At 43.1% G+C, this 26,806-nt stretch overlaps 1 protein-coding gene across 1 annotated transcript in view; it reads left to right on the top strand.

Annotated features, from left to right (window-relative positions):
• THSD7A (thrombospondin type 1 domain containing 7A) overlaps positions 1–26,806 on the top strand; it is a 414,592-nt gene that overhangs the window by 200,820 nt on the left and 186,966 nt on the right. The window contains exon 3 of the mRNA XM_084858685.1: positions 21,193–22,024. Coding sequence (XP_084714811.1) covers positions 21,193–22,024 — 832 coding nt within the window. The remainder of the gene's footprint in view (positions 1–21,192; positions 22,025–26,806) is intronic.

Genomic DNA, 26,806 nt, shown 5'->3' on the forward strand with positions numbered 1-26,806 from the left:
CGCGTCTTTTACAATTGTAAGCTTGCAGACAAGGACTGTCTTGTTTAATTGGTTACATAGAAGCCACTCTGGGAGCTTTTTTGGCTGAAGAGTGGCATAAAAACACTTCAGATAATAATAAAATAGAGGCATAAATCAGCGTCCACCAGGGGCAGATTTAGAGTAGGGCCCTCAGTTGCTGACCCATGCTTTAGTTCAGGGGTAGGCAACCTGGTGTCCTCCAGATGTTTTGGACTACAACTCCCACCAGCCTCAGTCAGCATGGTCAGAGGTAATGGATTATGGGAATTGTAGTCCAGCGCATCTGGAGGGCACCAGGTTGTCCACCCCTCCTTTAGTCAGAACCTACCCTATTTCTAAGTAAAAAACTGAATATCACTAAGTAAGTGGGCTAGCTTCTCAGTAATTAAATATCATTGCTGCTATGTTCTTCTCTAAATATAAATCTTGCAGATGTCTTTGCACCTCTTGAAGAACAAATATTGTTACATGTTTGCTCCCTGCTGATCTCAGACTGTTCCCAAATTTATTTTTAAACATCTGAAAAATATTTTCAGGGCTTTTGTTCCATCCCACTAAGGAATGTTTCTGAAACAAGGTGACCTTTCATTTTTTATTTGAGCAGGCTTTCTTGTTGAGATGAAGGTTTTTCACTACAATTCAAGCTGATATGGATCTTCAGTTCACCTCTTTGGCAAGAGGTCCTGTGTTTCTTTGTCCCATGCTACCCTTACTTCTCTACTCATTATCCGTTGTGAGGGCTGTTTTAATTGAACTTGTTTCTTCTGAAACTTATCTTTAACCCAATTCATTATTGATTTTGGAGGACTTGACCTCTCATAGTCCCCCCCCCACCCTTGGTAATGAGTTAACCTTCTTGCCTGAAGGAGAATTGGAACACAGAGTGACATTTCTAATACCTTGCGAAGTATTCAAGGAATTGCTTCTAAATGGTCATCAGACTAGCTTTTGTCTTTTTTAAAGGGCAGCCTCCTTGCTTTTTCTATTGTGAGCAAAATCCCACCTTTTGCCCTACACTGGAGACTGAAGAGTGAAGGATCTTCTCTCATTTTATAGTTGACTTTCATAGTTGACTTTCTGTATTCCTTTCCCAGATGATAGAGTACAGTTGTCAAGATGACACTGTCAGATTTGTTCTTCCTTGATTCACAGCACAATTCTATACATGTCTACTCAAAAATAAGCCCCAACTTCAATCTTACTTACTCCCAGGTGTGTGTATAGGATTGCAGCCTCAGTTCTTCGGTGAAGTTAAAAATCCAGCCATTTGCTTCCAATCCAAGTGGATAAATGAGTGGCCATGAAGTATTTATTGTGCCCTACTACACGAGAAGCTACTTTAGCCAAATAAGGGCAGTTAGACTTGTTATCACATCTGTCATATTTGGCCCTTGATCCTAATTGAGTGCAGACAGGGCTTATTAATCACAGCACTATGCTCTGCACTATTTTTTTCTGCTGTGTCAGTAGTAATCAATTGTTCTATTTCCTATTCAATGGGTGTATATCTTTCCCAGTAGATATTTCTCACCTTGAAATTAAGAATGCATAAAATAACATTTTCGTTGCCTGGCTTTTTAGACTTTAGTATGTCCAATTTTCAGAGTAAATGAAAGCAGATAGTCAAATTAGAGGATAAAATAGAGAGTCCCACAAAGTTAATTCATTGATATGCTTCAGTTGTCTAAGAGTGGTTGTCATTAGTCTGAACTGGATGTTGAAGGAAATCCAAACTTGGCTTCATATATGCTAACAGCTGAAATGGATTTCATCACCAACATGGAACTACATAGCATGTTAAATAATACAAAACAACAAAATCTAGGAATGTAATGTACAACCCTATACTCAACCTGACCATTGGGTCTTGTAAAGTATATTTAGGGTGCAATCCTATTCAGATTGGCGACTGCTTCTGAACTCAGAGGCGGCCGCCTATCCAATGCAGGGCAGGAGAAACATGGAGGGGATCGTTCCTTCTGCACTTCTCCGGCCCTGCATTTTTGGCTAGACAACCGATTGTGGCTGTCTAGCCGCGGGAGGGCTGAGTGGGGGAGGAGGCTGCTGCACGACACATTGGATGTGTCATACAGGCATTTCCACCCTTCCTGCCACGGAACACCCCCCGGAACACCCCTTTTTGGCCGCTCCATGCTCCTCTTGTGAGCGCGGAGGACAGGGCTGTTCCGCGCTGCCTGCAAGGCAGCGCGGAAGTTGGGGGAGGATGGTTTTCCAGGAACTGACCTCACAGCGCAGGCTCTGAGGTTGGTTCCCAGAAAACACAATATCCTATGGCTGTCTAGCCTCTGTCTAGCAGCCATAGGATTGCTCCCTTAAGGTTGCAGTCCTACAGCCCTTATTTGAAAAATATCAAAGTGCATTTCAGGAGCTCAAAAATTTTGGCAAACAACTAGAGGGGAACTGATTCCCGCAGTTCTTGTCTGCTGTTGTTTGTCATTCTGATATACCTTGGGTTCTGCTCAGCTTGTGTTCCAGCTGAAATTCTGAATTTTGGAAAGTTAGTAATAGGTTATGCAAATGTTTCCTCCAACCCCAACCTATTTCCCTAAAGCAAAGATTTTTATTTATTTTTTACCTTCCCAGAGGAACACAATTGCGATCCTAGAGAAAATAAAAATAAATAAATCCTGGCTTTCAGCATTTAAAATAGGGCCCTGTGGGAGATGCGTCATTTATCCAATTAAAAATGGCCCCTGAAAGCAGCTGTTTCCATCACTGAAAGCTCCATCCTGTTCATTAATTTTTTATTGGTTAATTGTTCTTTCTTTTTTCCTTGTATTGCTGACACCCAAGACTTTTTAAAAAACGAATTGCTGCTATTGTGCAGTAGCAGAAAGAAAATAAAAAACAAATCCAATTACAATACAACAACAAAAATACAGACGCTGAAGCTCTCAGTGGTAGAATTTGCTGTTCCATACGGTCATGTTCAGTCAAATGGTGGTCCTACAGCACCCTATTATAAATGCTGAAACCTGTAAGTTTGATAACTTATTCATTTTTTCCTTCTTCCTGGATCGCAGTTGACCTCCTTACAGACTCATTTTTTTAAAAGGCAAGGAGATCAGAAATAATATACTTATTTTTAGTTTTAAAAATATTGTTAAACATAGTGTACATTCCAGTAATACAAATCTGGAAGAATTGTGAGCCCCCTTTATGCATTATTCGCATGAAGGTGGCTCCATTAGGGACATATAAATCCAGATCAGGACCATAGCAGAGGGCAAAAGGTCAAAGCCTCCCCCACCCCCCACGATCCAGATTAGGGATGGGGGAGAAATTCATTTTGTTTGCATTTTCATGCAAAGTTACCTAATTCTGCACTTTCAAACCAATTCATGAACTGAAACTCAATTATTTGACATTTGCACTTCCCTGAATTTTGCAATGAAGTTCTTCAGTCAAAAAAATGCATACAAAAATTCATATATTATGGGAAAGTGCACACAAAAATGTATATATAATAGTGAAAACAATGTTAAAAATGCATTATTTTAGGGAAGTTGCTTGCAAAAAATGTGTATATCAGACAAAATTGCATATACGAATGCATGTATTAGGAAAAATGTATGCAAAACAATTTTCATGCTAAGTTCTTTAAAAATCTCAAAGTTTGTGATGAACTGAAGTTAAAACTGGAAAAGTTCTCAGAGTTTGGGACAAACCAAACAAGACTGGAAGGATGAGAAGCTGAAAGCAATTGACGACAGATTTGCCCAACCCTACACTGTGGTTACGCAAGCTATAGCTGCTATCTATGCCTTTAAAGAAATATGTAGTTTGGCCATGAGCATCATCTCCAGCCCCTAGAAAGGAGGTGAGGAACACATCCCCCCCACCCCCAGCCCAGGGGATACATTCTATCCTCCATTTTCCCAGACCCAACTGGAACGGAAACAATTTACATATGAAGTAAAGTAAAGGAATGTGCCCAGCTACATCATTGGGATGGGGGCCACTTAAGAACATGAGAGCCATGCTGGATCAGACCAAGGGTCCATCTAGTCCAGCATTCTGTTCACACAGTGGCCAACCAGCTGTCGACCAAGAACCCATAAGCAGGACACAAGTGCGAGATCACCCTCCTGCCCATGTTCCCTAGCAACTAGTGTACATAAATTTACTGCCTCTGGTACTGGAGGTAGCACATAGCCATCAGAACTAGTAGCCATTGATAGCCTTTTCCTCCAGGTATTTATCTAACCCCGTTTTATAACCATCCAAATTGGTAGCCATCACTACATCCTGAGGTAGTGAATTCCATAGTTTAACTATGTGCTGTGTGAAGAAGTGTTTTGTTTTATCTGTCCTGAATCTCCCACCAATCAGCTTCATGGGATGACCCTGGGTTCTAGTATTTTGTTCCCTTTCCCTGGTGATCACACTAGTTAAGAATCAAGTCTTCTTCTATGTCACTGGTTCTTAACCTTTCCTCCCCTACTGGCCACCAAGAACTCACCATTATCATGGAATGCCTCCCAAGCCACATGTAAAAAATTAGGACATAAAAGCACCACTCCAGCCAAGGCAACTAGATTCAGATAGATAGGTATATTTATGATCTATGCGTATGATACTCTGATCTCAGGCATACATTCAACGAGACCGTTGTTCTTGATGGCCTTTGATCAAATCCTTAAGGTGAGATTTCATTGAGCAGAATTGGCACTTTTTGAAGAACCTGTTTCTCCCTTGATTTAGTGGCTATCGCAGTACCCCTTCCCTTTTCTTCTTGGAAGCTCATCACATATACTTATTCTCATTGTAAATAGATGAAAGAGTATTGTTTTTTTGTTGACCCCCCCTCCAGTTGGTGAGTGTGGGGGATTCCTTTTTTGATTCCTCTTTGCTCAGTGTGTGTGTGTGTGTCTGTGCCATTTTTAAAGGGCCTGTGGGAGAAATCTGGGATTTTATCTTCAGGACAGGGTGAGCAGTATACAGTTCTCCTTTGCTGATTGTCAGAATCCATTGCAAGTGGTGACAAGGTGCTGCCTAAAATCCCAGATGTCTCCGATTTGTTCCCAAGAATTCTGAATAGCCGCTAAGGTTTGTATATTGCTCCCTGGAGGGCCATATGGCTCCTGTTAAGAATCACTGTTCATTCTGCATTACAGATGCCATCTAAGTTCCCTGAGCCAGACTTGGGAAAGAACTCTAGCAGCTTATAAAAGCCCACATCAAAGGACAGGTGAGCCTTCTGAGCCCCAGAAATCCTTCCCTGCTAAGGATTAAAAACCAAGTGGGGGAAGAATTGCTAGTTTCCTTGGCCGAAAAATGCTTTCTGCGGCCAGGAGAGAAATCTCTCCTAGCTAAGCTAAGCCTTGGTTAGCTAGGCATCATGTGGGCTTTGGCAATGGAATACCACCACCCTGGCAGCATGCTGGATCTGTGGTTGCCAAAGCCCCCACAAGCCTATTAATTTTGCCCTCTTCAGAGTAATGGAGCAATGTTTCTCCATCACATCAAACAGGGCTGAAATTAAGAGGTTCAGGGGCAAAAAAGAAGATGGGGGAAGGATTGCACCCTTTTCCTCGAATTTTGCCTCTACATCTCTTTATTCTGGTCCTATTCAATGGAATGGATCAACATTATTTAATGTATTTACAGGCTGCTTTTCAGAACCATCCCTCACAAAGTGGTGTATTCAAAAGAAAGAGACATAGATATGTTAGATACATCAAACTGGTATATATTATTGTGAGACAACACTTTAGCATCACAGATCTAAACAATGCCATAAGAATTCCAATAAATAAAATAAACAGTTCAGAATCGCATAAAGCAAGGTGCATAAAAACATGATCAGGGAAAGGCAGCCTGGAAGAGGTTTTTTTTTTTTTAATGGTGTCTTAATGTATTTGTTTTATTATGTTTTTATCGAGTTTTATTTGTGATTGTAAGCTACCTTAAGTGCCATCTTTGGTAGAAAGGCAGGGTACAAATAAAATAAATAAAAGATATAAGTTCTTAAGGCCCTTTTGAAAGCTCTTACTGTAGGGGCCATGCATCATTCATTTGGAAGGGAGTTCCATAACCATGGGGCCACCAACGAGATGGCCCTGTCTTTCATGTCCACCAACCTAACTGATCTTACTGGTAGGCATACAAGCAGGACCTCCGAAGCTGATGTTAAAGTGCAGTCAGGATCATACAGTTGAATGGGGTTCTTTAAATAACCTGATCCCAAATCATTTAGAGTTTTAATGGTTAACACCAGATCAACCAACTTCATAACCCACAGAACCTCCATCTTACTTAGATTAAATTTTAGCTTGATCATCCTCATCCATTGCAATACTGCCTCCTGTGCAAGAGTTCTACAGCCTCCTGGGGATTCATTGCTGGAAAAGAGAGGTAAAGCTGTGTGCTATCTGCAGACTGGTGACATCAGAGTCCAGACCTCCAGATTACTTCCACTAGAGGTTTCATATAGATGTTAAAGAGCATGGGGAATAAGATGGAACTCTGAGGCCCAAGGCCATAGGGTGGTCCCTCAGCACACCTTTCCAAGACTGAACATCTCAGGAAGGACCACAGCTATTGGAACATCATCCCTCCTAAGACCAACCCAGGCATGCTGCACAGAAGAATACTGTGGACCTGCCTTTTATGGGTTTACCTCCCTCACAGCATGTTTTACCCACTCCCTTACAAAATAATGGAGCAAGTTGTTCCATTTGTTTGTATCAGGGTGGGTAAAAGATGCTGCAGGAAGCAGGAATCAGAGAGGAAGAAGCCACCCGTCTTGGGCTCTCCATGTGAGGGCTTCCTCCCCACCCTTGGATTTTGCTCCCATAGTTTGTTTTACCTGCTCTCATGCACATTAATTGAGTGCAAATGTGTGTGGTGGGTTTTTTCCCCCTGAGTTCTTGAAAAAAACTTGAAAAAAGTTGTCTGGTTCTTTTGATTTCTGGGGGAAAAAATTGTGTAATTCCCAAGTTAATCCAAGGGGAGTTTTTGGAAAACTCACCTATCTCTAATCTCGGTGGCTGAGGGAAAGACCATTATATTTCTGTTTTTATGATAACATCATTACTAGATTAGGAGATGCCAGTTCCAATTAGAGACCGCTTAAGGAAATTGCAGTAAGTAAAAGAACTCATGGGATATCATGCAAAAATGGAATATCAATGAAGACTCTCCTCCACAGAATATAAGCATGGAGGCGTGGTCTAACTCATCCAGTGGGGCAAATATTTCTATACTGTACAGTATTTGAGACCATATTGGGAGGCTCCATCTTTAGATACCCCATCATAACACACACACACACACACACACACACACACACACAACCTACATATAGAAAACTAACATTGTATCTGGGAAATGTCTAAGGTACAATCATTCTCACTAATATCTCATTTTCTCTGTGTGGAATTTCACTATGGGGAGTATTCAGTCATGAAATCCCCTCACATACCATCTGAAATACTACATCCCAGCTACAGTTTTACCATGTGGTTTTCTGATGGTGTAGACCAGGCTTAAGAGTGGTACAGACAAGCAGGACACTCCCTGTGTGATGTATCTGTCGCTGGTCTGTAACGTTTCAAACTGCAAGGAGGGGATTGATTTTTTGAATGCACCCATACATAAAATAGTGCCTACATATATGAAACTTTTATGTCAGGGCAGAGTGCTTCTGGCTGTGTTAATATTTCTTATAGATTGTGAAGTGAACAAACAATCTCCAGTATCATATTCTTATACAGGACTGAAATGAATTTCCGTGGTTACTTCCCAAGCAATACTTACTCTTGCTGAGTCTTATTATGAATATTACTATAATCTTGACTCATCAGAAGAGATAAAGCAATGTGATTCAAATTTTATTGAGCTAATTCCTTGTCTAGTTATTTATGGATTAGAATAAAGCCATACTTACTTACACAAGGCTCCTAGATTCATTGCATATTTTCCATGCAAATAAAGTGAAATATCTTCTATTTTGGCAGTGAACTCATGTCATTAATGTAAATCTATTCTCTTTTGTACAGTGATGCCTTTCCCTTTCTTAAAGAATGTATTTAGAATATATTTAGCATGGCTGTACAATGAAAAAAAATGTAATAGCAGCCCCTGCCTGCAAGCTAACAAAAGAAGGAAGAACCAGAATCTTCAAGCTGAAAATGTATTGTTTAAAATGTAAGATTGGGAGAGTAGGTGAGCCATACAGCAAGGGGAAAACAAACTAGTAAGACTTTTACTTTGATATTTTATCTGTTTTGCATAATGCATCGTGTTTTACTGATATGTGCTTCATGGGTACTCTGTCTGCCAGGTATACCTTTGTCATTGCTTGCTCCTCATTCTGCCACATGATGTATTCGAGTGCCTACAGGCTGCAGGGCATTGTATCCTTTGATCTGGGTCTTTTAACATTTCCAAAAAACCCTTCCTGATCTGCTGCTCCATGGCCTTTTTCTGTATTTCCATGATACATTTCTCTGTACAGCGTAGAAATTGTAGCCACCAACTGTTACATTTTAATCCTGGATACCTTGACCTCTGTTTCCTCCTGCTCTTTCTCTCTTTAAATTTGAGGACAAAACAGTTTTCATAATCTGTCCCCCAGTGGAGCCACTAGATACAATCCTTTCTAAACATCAAACATTCAGTAATATCTAGGCTGCCATCTGTGTTTCTCAGTCTAACTTTGTTTCTATACTAGCCCTTTTTGTGGAATTATCATCCTTTGTTTGCTCAGTTTATATGGAGAATCCAGACAGTGCTGTCAGGGCCAGCCCTACCATTAGGCAGAGTGAGGCAGTTGCCTCAGGCAGCAGTTGGTGGGCAGTGCAGTGGTGGCAGCACTGGTTCCCCTCTGTTGGAGGACAGAGTTGTGTGTTCCATGTGGCCTGCCCTGCACCTAGCCTGCTGCTCTCAGATGAGGTGGAGGATACTGTCCCATCGCAAGTGTTGAAGTATTCAGCTGTCAGTATGGTCAGCTTCTGTAGGTAGAATGGAGAGGTGCCACCTTGTCTTTTGCCTGAGGCAGCAAAATATCTTGGGCCATCCCTGTTGTCAGATCGTTGCAGTCCAGTATTTTCTGTGTTGTCCTTCCATGTTTTTTCTGACCTGATTTTACTGCAATAAAATACAACTGCAGCATCAGCCTGTTAAACGTGGACAGGCAAATTGCAATTGATAAATTTAAGGGATCCTGGGCCTTAATTAAGAGCTTCCTGTTTGCTTGTACTGCCTGTTTATTGCTTCCTGTTTATTGTGGATGTGGGATTAGTGCTTAATAGCCTGTTAATTGCTTCTTGAATAGCCTCTCTTAATTGCCCCAATGCTTATTTCTGTTTCTGCGGGGGATGGGATAAGGCTTGAATTACTGATTGGCTCCATTTTTCCCCTTTCACTTTTTAAATAGTGAAATAGCACTACAATTTGTATAATTGGTGTAATTTCTATAGCAACCCTAACTCTTGGCAAAACATACGTTTCTATCAACCCTCCTGATTAACTTTCCTACATTTTCCAATCTAAAATTGTTTGCTGAATAAATTAGGAGGATTCTTTGGTGCTAGAAGTTGTTGTTGTTGTTGTTGCAGTTTTTCCTAACCAATCTACGGTTTTCTCAACAATGCATCTGTGTTCTGCTTACAATGAATTGTTTCTTGGCGGTACAAGAACTACATTCTTCCTTGCATTGTACGTGTCATGCTGATCATCTCTGTTGGGGGGATCAGTGCCTTCACTAGTTCTGTGTAGTCTCATTTCATGACAGAAGAAGCTGGGGGAGAGAGAGAGAGAGAGAGAGAGAGAGAGAGAGATTTGCACAGAACATCTGATGGGGGCCCAGGTTAGAGGCTGTCCAGTGTCCAGCTCTAGTCTTGTTTGTAGGCACTCTTGGAAGCTCCAATTGCTGGATACTCTTCAGAGGTTATAACGCTAAATCAGGAAACAGAAAAGGAGCTCTTGCACTTCGTAGTAATGTCAGATCAGGCTCCTGCTCATGGGCAGAGTAAAGCAAAGGCCAGTCTGTAGCCAGCAGCTGGAGCAGTTGCTTAGGCTGGTGTGCAAACCTCACCTTAAAGTGTTTATAGATGTCAGGGAGTCACCTGACCTTCTCTGGTCTATTGTATTTAAGAGACTTCTTTGCTAGTCTGGCTGGTTTTCCTAGAACTTTCTCCTTTGGCCAGAGTGTGGTGTAACCTGAGTTGGAGCACACAGAGATCACTGTGTTGTTGTTTTTCCTACGGTGCTAATGGCTTGTATCCAAAATGCTCTCGCACAAGCGGGAGTGGCTCTCTGGATAACCCCCTACCTGCAGCCTCTTGTGCTGTATTACATTGCATCCTAAAGAGTCCTCTGATCCTTAGAAGTGGCTTTTTTAGAGGGCTCAAGGGGTTGCAGAGGGAAGGGGGAGAGGAAGCCCCATTAGGTGAACAGAATTCTGCCCACATTTATTGGGATCCAAGCCAAAGATTGGAGCGCTAACATCACAAAGTATATGGAATGTTGGGTTGTCTGCCTTATTTGAATGCACCTCTTCACTTACCATTAAACAACTGTTTTTCTTTGGTCTCAGCAGACTGATTTTAGTTTTAATATGAAATGTTCTAGAGCAGTGGAGGGCAACCAACAGTCTGTGGACCACATGTGACCAACAGGTCCCTCTGGACCAGCTCTGGGGTCTCTGGACAGCATCAGCCTGCTCTTTGCTCAGGCTTTGGGGGGCGCCATGGCAGTGGGAAAAGGAGACCCAGATAATTCAGCTTGGTAGAATCCAGAGATGAAATGCTTCCTTTTGGCATGTGCAGGGGATGAAGCAAGTCTGCTGGGGGTTGGGGGAGAGAAATGAAAAGGGGGTGGCAGAAAGTGAGGAAGAGGGTTGGCAGAAAAAGAGTGAGTGAGAGTGTGTAGGGTGGCAAAAAAGAGCGAGGGAGAGGAGGGCTGCCAAAAATAGAGAAGGAGGTGGTAGAAAGGGAGAGAGTAGGGTGACAAAAGGAGAGAGGTGGCTGAAAAAGAGAAAGATAGGGGGCAGAAAGGAGAGCGGGTGGCAAAAAAGAGAGAAGAAGAGGGAGTGGAAAAAAAGAGAGAAGGCAGAAAGAGAAGGAGAGAGAGGGGTAGTAAAAGTAGAGAGGGAGAGGGATGTGGCAGCAAGAGAGAGGGGAGTAGCAAACAGAGAGAAGTGGCAGAAAAAGAGAGATGGTGCATGCAGACAAGGCTTTTATTATATAATCACACTGCCTCATTCACTGGATTTTACAGGAGATCCAGATGTCATCATCCTCAATTTGTAGCCTTCCCATGTTTTACATTGCTTCTTTGGTCTTACTAGAAAAAATATGTTAAGGAAGAAAAGATGGAATAGTTGTACAATGCCTTTTGGTTGTTATCAATAGAAATCCCCCAGCTGGATGCACGGAGAGAGCGGGATGACAGAAAGGGAGGGGGGGAGAGAGAGAGAGAGGAAGAGAAGGGTAGAAAAAAGAGGGAGGGAAATGAGTGCATCTGCCCACTTTTGTCTCTGACTCCACCCCCCACTGGCTCTGGTTCCTCCCACTCTCAGGTGTGGCAGCCAAATGACTTTTCTTGTGGGTCAATGGCCCTTCATAGAAAAAATGCTTCCAAAGTGTTCTAAAGGGTTCAGAAGTATTGTTCAGTGTGATTGTCACCAGCAGTTAGTTAATATTTCACTTAGGAATTGTGGAGATGCTTCTCAAAAGGCACATGGAAAATAGGTAAACTGTAGTGATATTTGTAATGGTCAATTACACAAAAAGGATATTTCCTGATTTGGATAGAATTACTTTACCTTTTGAGATTTATAATAAATTACATAATTTCTGTAACAAATTTAAGTCCTAGCAAAACACAAATTTTGTCATTTATATCAAATCTGGTACTTGCATTAATGGTAAATTAGTTTCCTCCTCCTTGATGTGTTTTACATTCCAATCCTATCCTGAATTGAGTCCTACTGAATTCAGTGCAATTTACTCCCAGGTAAGTAAGCATAGGATTGCAGCCTGTGTTGGGCCCAATCCGATGCATGTTTAGACAGAAAAAATTCCTACAGCTGTCAGCATTCCCCAGTCAGCCATGCTGGCTGGGGAATGCTGGGAACGGCTTTTTTCTGTCTAAACATGTATAGGATTGCATCCTTAGTTACTTTACTCCATGTTTTTACTTCAGAGCTTTAAGCTTTAACTCTGATGCATACAGTATGCATCAGTATTGTCTTTGCTTGTGATTAAAATGAAAAAGCTCTACATAAGTAATATTTTTGAGATATTCTACGTCTGAGGTTAATTCATAATCTGCCAAATCCCCTTTATCTCCTCTGCCCATATAAAAAGCATTATATACCAACAGAGCTTGCTTGCCCATCATGCAGCAAAATACTATCACTCCCACATTAGTTTGCTTTTCTTCCAATTCAGACAAAGATAGAAAAAATAAAGCAAAAATAAATTTCAAAGTAGCACATTTTCTTTTGGAGCCAATAGGTAAAATGTTAAGTATGTTTATACACATATGTGTGTATCGTTCCCCCACATGCTATTTCAAAGTGTACAGATTAGTTTGTCCACTCCCAGAATGGAAGGGTGCCTATGGAAATGACAAATGGCCCAATTTTAAGAGGCTATGTTTAAAGTAACAGCTCATTATTTATGTAGTCAAACCTTTTCTGGAATGTACCACTAAAAGACTAAAGGTGGGAGATTTCTTTATTGAATGCTTCTACATATTAAAAGTTCCCTGAACATATAAAACTGGATGTCCAGGACAAGAGTTCCAGCTGAACATGGAACGCATGTTTTCTATGTATAGGGGTATTTTTTTTAAAAACATTATTGTTATTATTATTATTGAAGCATTCAGTTCTGCAACTCCCTGCCTGCAGTCTGAATTGGTGCTGCCCAGGAACCATTTGTCACGTAACAAGCGAGAGGGGTTAGATCTCTTTGTTAATCTGATAGGCAGCCATCTGTAGACATGTCGCTCTACTTTATAAATACTAACAAATAATTGAATCTGTTGTAATATGTAGTGCTTCATTTTAGAAGGGGATTTTTTGCACACATTTTTACATTAGCATGTTCCTATGGAATGAATTACTACAGCTCCCTATTACTGGAACTGTGACATGTGGCTTTAGACTATGCCCTGATAGGACTCTTGTTGTTGTTCAGTCGTTCAGTCGTGTCCGACTCTTCGTGACCCCATGGACCATAGCACGCCAGGCCTTCCTGTCCTGCACTCTCTCCCGGAGCGTGCTCAAGTTCATACTCTTGTACTTCCTGGTTATTTTCATCATATATATAGTTTAGAGAAATCCAGCCAATCCAGAATTCGAGGGCTCCATGGAAAATGCTGGAAGTGATCCTTGGCTGCTGTGCAACATCAGTGTGGGGGGATGTGTGTGAGAACATAACATTTCTTTTTCAAAGCTGCGGAACTGAGCTCATAAGCTTTTTCTTAAAATACAATACCTTAGATTGAAATAATGTGCCAGTTTGTTCCCACCTTTCATAAAACCATGATTTATGAAGCCAGGAATGAGCATTGGGCCCATGAGCTCCTTCCCCAGCCCTCCTCCTTTCCCTTTATGCACTGGCTTTGGTGCAGAGATCCTGGTTTGTGGAAACCACAGTTCTCCATTAAGTCCAAACCCAGAAACTGTAGTTTAAAGTTGGTTTAATAGCCAGAATATTAAGCCAGTAACACTTGCTTGTTATCAAGGAACACTGATGTAAATAAACCAGGATCTCCATGCCAAACCCAGTACACATGGAAATCCCAGTTTTAGAGACCATGGTTTATGAAGGCAGGAATGTTACATCTGAAACCACCTAGCATGTACATTTATAGCAGAAATGTCAGACTTGCAGCATTTGGGAGCTATATAGCCATTTTTACTGCCTGCTAATATGCTTAGTACAGGGCTGCGGTGGCTTAGTGGTTAAGACGCTGAACTGCAGACTGGAAGGTCGGCAGGACAGCAGTTCGAGACCTGAGTGCCGCGTGACAGAGTGAGCTCCCGTCTTCAGTCCCAGCTCCTGCCAACCTAGCAGTTCGAAAGCAAGAAATTGCAAGTAGATAAATAGGTACTGCTTCGGCGGAAAAGGCAACAGCATTCCGTGCACCTTGGTGTACAGTCATGCCGGCCACATGACCACGGAAGCGTCTTCGGACAGCGCTGGCTCTTCGGCTTAGAAACGGAGATGAGCACCACACCCTAGAGTCGGACACGACTGGTTGGGGACACCTTTTACCTTTTTAATATGCTTAGCAACAAGCGCCCCCCCCATTTTTGTTACTTACCTCAAACAGGGTAATGTTTGACGTGTTTAGGGGGTAACATAGGAAGCTGCTGTATATTGAGTCAGACCTTTGGTCTGTCTAGTTCAGTACTGTCAGCACTGATTGGTACTGTCTCTCCAGAGCTTCAGACAGGAGTCTTTCCCAGCTTGGAGATGCTAGGGATTGAGCCTGGGATGTTCTGCAAAGCACACATCCCCTCCTCTAAGTAACATGGTTTGTAAGTAACATATCTCAGGGGCCACAGTACTGTCTGATGTACTGCCTGTGACTTGAGGGGTGTGGCTTTGACAGGGTTACTTACAGGAGTCTTTAGAGGCATTAATAGGTCTATATGGGTATGTACTGTTCATTGGAAACTTGACCCCTTAGAACAAGGTGACAGTTGTATGTGTGAAGCAATACAATGGGTACAGGTGGGATAAATAAAAGAAGAAGATAAAGAAGCTCCTTCCACTGTGTCTTCTGGCTTTCTTCTACAGAACACCCATTATAATATTCTCAGAGTTGTTCTATCTTGAGACATAGAGCTCTTCGATGTCTTTGAACAGCTTTGCTTCAACTTTCAAAGTATGCCTGGTCAACGGTGATTTGAGGACAGAGGTGGAATGAATTTGAGTGCCACTCACGAACTCTTTTGTATTAGCCCTAGGGCACTCACCCATTCCGCTCCAGGATAATCTCCTTAGTTGAGTAGTTTTTTTGAGGCTGGCAACTTAGACATTCATGGCTTGTTTTGTTGTTTCCTATATATTTAGTGAAGATAAAGAAAATAGTTCATATTTTCATCTAAAATGGTAAAATATTCATGCAAAACATTTCAGTTGACCTGCACCCCCTCCGGTATTTTGTTCTGTTTGCAAAATGTGTTTAAACTGAGCTGTCTGCAGAGAGGTGGTTATCACTTTCCAGGCAGTTCATCCTGTTTATTGTTGTTGATTTTTTTTCTTCTATGCCAACTATTTCCTCTAGCAAAAGTCCAACCATTTGCTTTGCAAAAAGAACAGAAGGGCCCTTTCTTGCTCCTAACAAATTGCCCTTATAGCATAATTGGTCCATGTAGCTCATTATTGTCAAGTGCAGGGATAGGCATCCTAGTGTGCTCCAAATGTTTTGGACTACAAGTCCCATAAACTCTACCCAGTATGGCCAATAGTCAGGGCTTATGGAAGTTGTAGTCCAAAACATCTGGAGGGCACCAGGTTGCCTCCCCCACACTGACTGGCAATGGCTCCTTGGGGTTTCTGACAGGAATCTTTCCCAGCCCTACCTGGAGATGCCAGGGATTGAACTTGGGAACTTTTGCATGCAAACCATGTAGGGTTGGGAAAATCAGTGTTGCTCGAGCTCACCAAAATTCTCTGAGCTCCCTCTTGAAGCTCAGACCGCCTTGCTCCTGTTTTCGACTGCAGTCTGTTTTTCATGTTCGAACAGGAAAAGTGCACATTTTGGTATCCGTGTTTTGAAAGTGTGCATCCAGATGCACCCAAATCCCCCCCCCAGATTAAAATGTGAAAATGCGTTTTTGTGGGTATGGAAAAGCACATTTTTAAAGTGCATCTTTTTTTTGATGTAAGCATTTTGCAAATGCGAGCACAAGCTCGGGAATGTGCAGGCTTTCTCTGAAAACTGCTCCTTTTGTTGTTCAGGATTGTGAATGGAGCAAATTTGAGGAGCTACAATTCTTTCCTTGAAGTTTTCTTCTTCCTCCTGTTGCTTCTCAGTTCCTCTCTCTGGATCTTCTGAGCTCCTGCTTCCCTCAGCTCAGCAATTCATAAGATTGGACTATAAAATACATTATAAAAACCTTCCAGGTTCTCATGTGCTCTGCTTGTAGTATGTTTTATGGATGTGTTAAAATCCTAGCTTAAGCCCAAAGGTGCCATCAGAGCAGTAAGATACAACTAAGTTACGCTGTCATTTATCACCTTTTCAAGTTCAACACTTGAAAGCATTTTGTTCTCATTTACATTGCTTCAGGTCTCACGTCATGCCATAACAATGTAATTTTATTTGCTTAACATTTGCAGTAGCAGGAATAGACTGGTTTGGGGGCTGACAAGTTTTAGGCTATCAAGAACTGTTCAATATGCTGCACTCTCTTTTGAGTGAGGGATTGCTTCAAGGCTCTAGTACACAAAAGCAGTAACCCCTTCATCTTGAGTAGGCCAGCAACAACCTCATCTGTTCAAAAAGGTCTAGTTAACTGGACACACACAGTATCTGCAAGGTGCGGGGATGTGATAAGGCAGAGGCTTGCAGCATGGCAGGTGAAGGAGCTTTCTTTGTGTTCAGCTGTGATAATGTTGCCCTGCATGGTGATTTTTATGCATGTTTATTTCCTGCCTCTAAATTTGAGTAGTGTTCTTCAGTAGAACTCCACGCAGGTTTCCCGCCTACGGCCCCAACCCCCATGTTCCTTTGCAATTTCCCTGTATATAAGGTAAATATACCTGGAATAAAATAAATACAGCTACAGTCATGTCATTTGTGCAAGGCTGGTTAGAGATAAACTAGGGTAATCTTGCTGAAATGTATTTGTGCTTAAAACATATCTTTATTTTGCTATCAATCTAGCTAAACCTTGGAAACCCTAATTCAAACAGTCTGCCAAAAACACACATGAGTTTTCATGGGCTGACCCTGTTACTGCCAGCTGGCATTATTATTACTGATATGATGGTTAAGGTTTTAGAGTGTGTGAGCAAAATGTTTGACTATTGTCTTTCTCATCTGTGGTGTACTCTCATGGAGTGTTTGCTTCAGAGACCTTCTCCACATGAGGCTTTTATCCTGTGACTGAGATTGGTTATGCATGGAAGTTTGTGGGTCCTTTGCATGATGTCATCACCAGGGATGGATGGATCCTCCTCTGTCCGGTTTCGCCAGGTGCTCGCCACTGCCCACCCCTGCTTGCCGCATTGTGTGGGCCACTAGAGCACCCAATGAACACCCAGCAAGTGCTGTGGGGTCGCCCAACCCCTGTGACCCACCATTTTGTGTAAAAATAGCAGCTTGGGGGTCTCCGGATATGTAATGTCATATAAATGGCGGCCATAAAGGGACCATTTACACAACATTACAGGCATGAATGGACCATTCATGCCTGTAATGTTGTATAAATGGCCCCTTTACAGCCAACATTTAGGTAACATTACATATCTGTAAAACCCCAAGTTGCCATATGTAAAATGGGGGCTTGCTACGGGAATGGGTGGCTGCCGGGCGCTCACGGACCTGGTAAGTGGCAGAGACTCGGTGAATGGGGTCTGGGAGGCCAAGCAGGAAGGGAGTCCATCAGACTCCACTCCCTTCCTGTACCCTAGTCATCACCCTCCAGGGCATCTCCCATGCTTTGTGATCATTTCTGCGGCTTTATTTGTAATAGTGATAATGAACTATTATCTATTATAAATAGTGATTTGAATCTCAACGTGTAATGATGGACTTGCACTATAAGCACAGTGCCATCTAGTGGCTGCATAATGAAACTTATAGAACTTGCAGATAAAGGAAATTGATGGGGGGGGAAGAGGAAGTGCGTTTAAAGGGCTGATCTTAATCCCACAAAGAATCTGGAAGCAGAAGCTCAGGTAAATTTGCGGGGTAAAAAGCCTGGTGTGGAGAAGCTCAAAATCTGTGCATCATGCATACCAAGACCAAGTGCTGTATTCCATTTATAATCTGCCCTCCAAGTTTGCATTAAAATCTGTGTCAGTCAGCATGGCTGGTTGGGGCATGCTGAGAGCTGTAGGACATTTTTCTGTCTAAATATGCATAGGATTGCACCATTAATAATGCAAGAAGCAGTGGTAGAATTAGATTCCCTGTGTCATAACAGGTGATATGTAAACCATATAGGCTTGGCTGAAAAAATGGCACATCTTTTCTCCAAACAATATCAAATAGTGTTTTGGTTGTTTATTTAAAAGCTGTAATGAGATGATCCTTCCGTGTAGGCTTAAGAAATGGAAAAAAATGGAACCTCAGCTTTATGGAGGGGCAGTCTATTGCAGCGAAAACAACAGAGCCTTCCGGCACCTTAGACTTACAGATTTATCAAGACATAAGCATTTGTGGGCTGCTGCCTACTTCTTCAGAGGCATGAAGGATTATCCTGAGTACATGGATATCCTGAGTTTGGCGGGGGGGGGGGGGTTGTAAAGAGTGAGATCAGACGGAATGGAAATGCAGAAAGTGACAATCACATTATGAACAGTGGCCATTTACAAAACAGTTGTTGCCAATGACAGAAACTTCCTGGCACTGGGTAAGCCAATTAATACATCTAGTGTGATTAAAACCCTGTATCCTGGTTCAAGCTGCAGGAGATGGAACTGAACTGCTTGATGAATTGTAACTCAGCAGTCTCTCGGTATAATTTCCCTTTTGAAGTTTCTTTGCTCAGGTATAGCCACTATAAGTTCAGTGGCAGTGGGGAAGCTGATTTTTTAATATTGCTGTTTCTGATGTCACACTTGTGTGTATTTATCATTTGCCATAGAGGTTCAACCCAGGGCAACTTCAGGTAGGGCTGGGAAAACTCCTGTCTGAAACTCTGGAGAGCCACTGCCAGCCAGTACAGACAGTATTGAGCCAGATGGAGAAATGGTCTGACTCAGTATAAGGCAGCTTCCTATGTTCTGAAGCCTGCCTGCCTGCATGCCTGCCTGCCTTTCCCTAGTAGTTTTGCAAGTATCTTGACTGTGTAGATAGAAACCCATACTTTAGAATGTGCTTCCTACCCCAATTTGCAGTGCCTCACAAGTCAACAGTGTAGTTCAAACACAACTGAAGATCTCTTTAGTTGAAATTTTCATTTAGAAGAGTGTCTTTGGAAGTATCCCAACTAGCCTTAATGTTATGAATATGTAACACTATTAATGTCTTGCATCTGAGATGGCCTTGCTTCAATGGCTAGCAATCAGAAGAAATATTCTTTGGAAACACTTTAGGGCCCTTGCAAATTCTGCATTGTTATTCATCCAGGCAGTCCCATTTAAAATCTGTGTGGCTGTTTTCGTGAATTCAGGATGCACAGCAAATCCCTGTGTTTGATGGCAGAACATGAGCCTGCCACATTCTGCACATATGTTTTGGATGGTCATTTAGGTCAGTTTCTGCCCTGCCCCCTCAAGCTAGTTATTTTTGAAAACATCATTGTGTTTTAAATGGTTGGTTGCACAGATGAAAGTAAACCCAAAGTCATATCCACACCCTTGAGCAGCTCCCTCCCCACCACCCAACAATTCTAAATGGTTTTAATTAATCAGAGCCCTGTGATTCACCAGAACCAAAAAAGCTGCCCCAGGATTCACTGGAAGATTATCAGACTTCAGAGTCCAAGAATAGCTCCTGATACTTACAAAGACACAGACTCATGGGTCAGCCTTTTGACATGTACAGAAGGGTTCCTTCTAGGCTTCTGTAAGCTGCTCAGGCACTCCAGAGAGTGGACTAGGTATGGCAATCAAGAGATTTGCCACCACATTGCAGATATAGGCTCTCAGGAATATGGGCCACTTGTAGCACACAGCAAAGTGAGTTGTATTCACATCTCTTTCTCATCCCCCACCCCACTTTTTGTGCCCTGCTGCCTCTTTCTTTTTTTTTGCCCTTGACTCCCCCAGATCTCCTGTTTCCTTATTGTATCCAAGCATTCATGTTTGGTCATTCCTTCCCCTCTACGCAATCCCACTACATTCTTACACTGCATTGCACATCCTTCCAATGGATCTTCTCCACTGGCTTCTTCATTCCTCTGTTCCCCTTCAATTTATTCTCTTCCCCATTGTAAGCCAAATTCTCAGTCCTGATTTCTCCCTTCCACTTTAGTGAAATATATTCTGTACTCACACATACACACACCAGCTGTGGCAGTTCCAGGATTAACTTGTAGACAAGGTAGCCCTTTGTGCCACATATTAGGAAAGTTGTTTATGCATGCTTAGCTGTCAAAAGTTCTGTTGCAATGTTGTAGCCATGGAATACAATGTTGTCGTTCGGTGGCTAAGGATGTGTGAACAACCTTCCGAACAATGACTACCTTGTCTTCAGGCTAATCTTAGAGCAGGCTGCCACACATCCAAATACATAGCCCAGCTCCTTAACACCTAGGCAAAGAAAAAATGATTTTGTAGAAACAATGAAGTTTTCATCCCTGCTGATAGAGATTTAAAAAATTAAAAATAAAGCAATGAACTGCAGTCATTGCTTTGCAACTCAGTTCTTTCTTCCTCCTCCTGCCCCGTACACTCTAGTCAATGCAAGATATGCAACCTTACCTTATGGATTCTGTATGGCTGGCTATGCCATTGCTCACTGCATTCTTCTTATCGTATCAAACTCCTGTTTTGCTTCTCCTTTCCGTGCTAGCCAGTTTGCCAACACGGGGTAAATCACAAGGGGAGGGAGAGCGTGATGGGGAAATTGTGCAAAACTCCACATGCAGATGGGAAATGTAAGGGCTGAAATAGCTATGGCCATGTTAAAAATGTTCTGACTTCAGAAAATAACTTAATTCTAGCAATGTGGCCACTTCCAGAAGAATGAAAATATTTTATTTATCTAATCTAAAAAGAAAGAAAAACTGAATGCATTTCTAATCAACAGAAAGATGAGAAAAAAGATGGGCAGAACTATGACAGTGCACTCTTGCATAATCTGTGTGTGGACTGTGTAGTATAAGAAGCAAGTCACAGCAAAACATGTCCCCATTATATTATTAATTATGTCAAAATTCTGGGAAACATTGAACTTCAGCTGTTTCCTCTTTCTGCTCATGCTTGTGAAGAGGAAACAGTCATGCTTGGGATGTCAAATATTTCAGTCTCCATTTCCCCCCCCCCACCCCTTTGTTTTTTTTAGGTCCGTGGGGCAGGTGTATGGGAGATGAATGCGGCCCAGGAGGTACCCAAACTCGAGCCATCTGGTGTGCCCACGTGGAAGGATGGACCACGCTGCTCACGAACTGCAGGCAGGCCGAGCGGCCTGACAACCAGCAGAACTGCTTCAGGGTTTGCGACTGGCACAAGGAGCTGTACGACTGGCAGCTGGGCCACTGGAATCATTGCCAGCCAGTTCTTTCAAGGAGCGTCGGGAAACCAACAGAGTGTGTCAAAGGGGAAGAAGGGATTCAGAGGAGGGACATCACTTGTGTCCAAAAATCAAACGGCGTTGTAGCCGAGGACACGATATGCGAGTACTTTGAGCCCAAGCCTCAGCTAGAACAGGGGTGCCTCATCCCGTGCCGGCAGGACTGCACTGTGTCCGAGTTCTCAGCCTGGTCGGAATGTTCCAAGACTTGTGGCAAGGGGTTGAGATACCGTTTCCGCCACATTGTCGCCCCGCCTCAGTACGGGGGCTCTACCTGTCCTAATCTGACTGACTTCCAGGAGTGCAGTTCCTCCCCGTGCACGACCGAAGAAAGCATGTATAACCTGAACATGGGGCCATGGAGTAGCTGTTCAGTGCCCCACTCACGGCACATAAGGCAAGCAAGGAAACGTGGGAAGAACAAAGAAAAGGACAAGGACAAGGAGAAAGCAATAAAGGATCCAGAGGCCCGTGAGCTTATTAAAAAGAAGAGGAATCGTAACAGACAGAACAGACAGGAGAACAAATATTGGGACATACAAATTGGATATCAGACGAGGCAGGTGATGTGCAGTCACAGGAATGGGAAGACGGTTGCCTTGAGGTAATCCTGTTTTTCTTAACTTAATCATCTATTTCTTTTTAAGCAGTTGGGTCTAGAAGCTCTCAGCATTATGCTGCAGTGCGTTCCAATGCATTGGCATGGCTCAGTTTATTTCCGCTCAATAGTCTCTGTCAAACATAAGGTTCTACATACAGTATTTGAACATGACCAGGCTAAATATGTTTTTATGGTCCCATAGTAAACAAGCTAAACCACATAGATCTTGCTTGTGTAAATATCTTCTCAGAAGGTGATATGTTATTCACCAAAATGAGTTCTTCTTTCTTGGAGGATTTGGGCACTTCAGTGTTCTCGATGCTAAACAAAGCTTGTGGGTGAAAACTAATGCTGAGTAAAAATGTGCTGCCTCCTGCAACCAAACTTCACCATCCTGCTTAAAATTCAAGGGGGCATTTTGGTGATTGGGTGCCTGTGGTATAAACAGAAGCAAAGTATGGGATGAACTTTTTAAAAGAATTATTTTTTAAGGTGAAATTTCAACAAAAGAAAAGAAAGCAAGAAAAAAAGAAAGAAAAAATGGCTACATCCTTTGAATATATCAGTTTCAATGCATACATATGACATGTATATTTATATGAAAATACAACTTTCTAAGAACTCTGCATAAACTTCAACCAAAGTGCCCAAATATCCAAATGAGTATCCAATCGCAGGTGGCATGTATACACCACCCGTTCAAATGTTGAAACCATTGTAAGGTCTTCAGTCTATTGCATTATAGGAGGTGAGAGTTTATCTTACCAATGTTGTAAATATCAGTCTTTTAGCTTCCAGAAGAGTACAGAAAATCCATTTGCACTAACCATGTGTTAACTTCTAGGAAGCAGATAGATAATTTAAAATAGCATGTACATCAGTGAATATTAATGAGTGTTCCAATACAAAATTTATCCATGTAATGACCTTCTCCCCAAAAGGGGCAACTACTGGGCATTGCTAAAACATACACTTAAAAGAACCATTAGCTGTGTTACACCTCCAACAGTTAGCCAACTTAGACAAACCCTTATTAAAGAGATGTTGTGGCATCCAACAGATACAAAACAATGTTTTTGCTGAATAAGATGCAACCTGAGATCCATAGACACATCAGAGACAGATGCCAAGGTGGTGATCCATTGATTAGGCAAAATGGGACAATCCTTAAGACCCTGTATATCATATTTATTCATCAATAGTATCTATAGACATGGATCGTAGGTCAATTAGAAGTATGGGACGAACTTACCAGTGGTGGCAATAGCGCTCCAGGTTGCTGGCTGGCAGCTTTTTATTTTTTATTTCTTTACCGAAAAGGCTCCAGAATGAGTGCAGGATTCATGCCTTTATTCTGATTTGGCTTCGTAATGATTTAGTGTTGACATGAAGCCGAACCAGATGGAGAGCAAAGCCTCTTGCCCTAACTATGGAGCCTTCTGGATTTTTTTAAAAATAGAGTTAGCTGGTAGTCAGGACTCCTAGGAACACTCTCTCTGGCACCCTCCTAACTACAAAATTGGTGGTGGCAGTGGTGAAAAATATGAAATCTTTTGGGCCCACCTCTGCCCCGAGCCTCCATTCTTTAGTTAAAACATTCTGCAAATAACTTTCAGCTCAGCTCTAGAGAAAAATGGTGATGTTGTCAATACTGCTTGTAAAGTTTTGGGAACATATCACAGTAAATGGGAAGGTGTTAGGGAACATATGAAAGACCATATCCCAAAACTTGTTTTTAGAATGTATGTGCAGTATCAGCTCCAGGATTTTGGGGGTTCTTAGACCAGGCACCCTCAGTGGTGGTGACATAGAACACGAGAACCCTCTCTGACTGCCTCTGACTTTCTTGGGTGTTCTGTGCAAAGTGAGAAGCGTAAAGTTGGACCCTTTGCTGGTTTTGGGGCTCCAGAAAATGTCAGGTCTTGCTGTCCCAAGAAGTGAGTTAGGCTGAAGTGAGAAGTAATTAAACAAGGAACTTGTAGCTGGTCTTTGTCCATCTAGCCTAGTGCAGTCTACTCTTACTGGCAACTCTCAATATCTAAGGCACTTCAACTAGATATGCCGGAGATTGAACCAGGCACCTTTTGCATGCAAAGTATCTGCTCACAGGGGTGGACGAAAGTCACTTACCTGTCCTCGAAGCTTGTTCGCGGTGGGGGGGAGGCGCTTCGCTGCTCCCCCCGTGAAGTTCAGGCCGGGGGGGGAGGCTTCCCGCCTCGCCCAGCTCAAATTCAGGCCGGGGGGGAGCTTTCCGCCTCGCCCGGCCAAAATTCAGGCCGAGGAGGAGGCGCCTCGCCTCGCCCGGCCGCGAAATATATATATATATTTTTTTTAAAAAACGCCCCCGTGATAGGCTACGTGACGATTAACGTAGCCTATCACGGCTAGATCCGTAAAGTCAGCCATGACAGGCTATGTAAATCGTCACGTAGCCTGTCACGGCTGACTTTGCAAATCTAGCCGTGATAGGCTACGTCAATCGTCACGTAGCCTATCACGGGGGCGTTTTTTTTTTCTTTTATTGCAATGGCGGCGGCGGCAGCCGGTCGAAAGACCGGCTGCCCCTCTCGCCCAGGACGAACACCCGCCGAACCGCCGGCTGGACCCGCCACCGGGAGGGACATTCGGCAAAGGTAAGTCCCGTCCTGGGGGGGGGGTGCAGGGGGCGGAGGGGTGCGGAGAATTTCTCCCCGAAACTTGTTCGGGGGGCCGAACATGTTGGCGCTCGGCCCCCCGAAGTTTCGGGGAGAAATTCTCCGCCATCCCCACTGCTCGACCACTTCCTCCCTACTGTTCTTAGCAATATGCTTGTGTACCTTAGGGTAGAATCCAACATAAGTCCTACTCAAAGTAGACCTACTGAAATGAATGGGGCCTAAGTTAGTCATGACTAGAAGTCTCATTAATTTCAATGGGTCTACTCTAAGTAGGAGCTATGTTGGATTAGAGTCCCCACCCAACTAATACTTGGTTTTTATTTATTATGGGTTAGATCCAGATTTAGTCATGCTTGTGATGTTTACTGATAGAAGACTCCATGCTACCAGTTAAAAGGCATTGTGAACAATTCCATCTTTCTATCCTTAACATATTTTCTGTGGTAAGGAAAAAGCCATAGTAGTGGGGAAAAAATGGGAAGGATACTAGTGGAAAAATTCATTGTCTGGATCCCTCTAAAACCACATGAATTAGGCAGGGTGATGGCGCAATAAAAGCCTAATCTGGGAGCAACTTTATTGCAGACCCACTAAAATCAATTTGTTTTAGTTAGTCATGACTAAATTGTCTCATAGATTTCAGTGAGTTTACTTTAAGTATGACTAAATCTGGATCCAATCCTATGTGTACAACAATTTTTAAATTTGTAAATCCTTACCTAAAGCCACAATTGCTTGTCATCCCAGAGGGAATTTCCTCATCAGAGGAAAAAAACTTGGGGTTAATTTAGAGGGAAAAAAGAAAATCACCAGAGGCCGCTCCACTGGTTCCATTGCACTCACAGGACCAATCACTCATGCAATGGGGCTTTGGTGTGTCTAAGGGGTTCATCACATGGAGTTTTTATCCTGCTGTTGAGATGGCTCTGTCATGGAAGTTTGCGGACTCTTTAGATGATGCCATTACCCTCCAGGGTGTCTCCCACCATTTCCTCCAACCTATCCTGTGTTTTTCCCAAATGCAAAAAATTAGGTATTTTTTTCCAGCCCACGGAACAGGAGTGCCATGACTGCCACGTGAAATTCTTCCATAGTGGAAGAAACAGCTCTGTCTGCCTGCTTGTGGCATTTGTTTTCAGTTGTTGGGGCATGGTCAGGATGACGAAGGCATTCAGGATGGGAGCGGGGTTGCAGGGAAGGAGACCCGAGCAGATTTGACAGGTGTGAGGGCAAGAATCGCCTGCCGATTGCATCTTCTGCCTCTGCATTTCTCTGTTGGAGGGAGAAGAGGGTAAAATGCCTCCCTGCAATGAAGGGAGACACATCTGATTACCCACCCGTCCAAGCTCAGAAGCAACGTCCTCTGTTGCTTCAGAGCACCCTATTAAGTTCAGTGGGGCTTACTCCCAAGTAAGTGTGCCAAGGGTTGCAGACTTACAGGGTTATCTTATGTCTACTCAGAAGTAAGTCCCATTGAGTTCAATGAGGCTTACTCCCAAGTAAGTGTGCCAGGATTGCAGACTTATACCGTGGTATTATCTCTACTAGGGGTGTATGAACCCCACTCACCAGTCTGCTGGGGGGACCCCGGGGGGGGAGGCGATCCGTTCCTCCCCCCGGAATCCTTCCCAGCTAGCTCCACTCTGCGGCGAGTCCACAGAGCCACTGGCCAGGCCTTTCTGCAGCCGGACTTCCGTCTGCTGCCAGTCTACGGATGAAAATGTCGTCCGGCATAGCGGACGCCATTTGCGTCCCTGCTCTTTGCCGTGATAGGCTATGTAAACATTCACATAGCCTATCACAGCAAAGAGCAGGGACACAAATGGCATCCCCTATGCCGGACGCCATTTGCGTCTGCAGACCGGCAGCGGACGGACCCAGCCAGTGGCAGGTAGGGTCCATCCCAGACGAACTCCACGGGGTGGTGGAGCCTGAGTGGTCCGTTTCGCCATGGACTCTGAGGGGCCGGATTCTTTAGAATCCAACCTCATTGGAGTCCATGGCGGAATTCTCCGCCATCCCTAATCTCTGCTGAGAAGTAAGTCAGAGGTTTCCTGGGGTCTGTGAGAAAACAGTACAGCAGAAGTTGAGCTACGAAAACAAGACTCCCCCAGCCTCCTTAGCACAC

This window comes from Heloderma suspectum, chromosome 5 (assembly GCF_057233095.1).
Source record: "Heloderma suspectum isolate Gila_16-S chromosome 5, 16-S_ref, whole genome shotgun sequence".
NCBI classification, from domain to species: Eukaryota; Metazoa; Chordata; class Lepidosauria; order Squamata; family Helodermatidae; genus Heloderma; species Heloderma suspectum.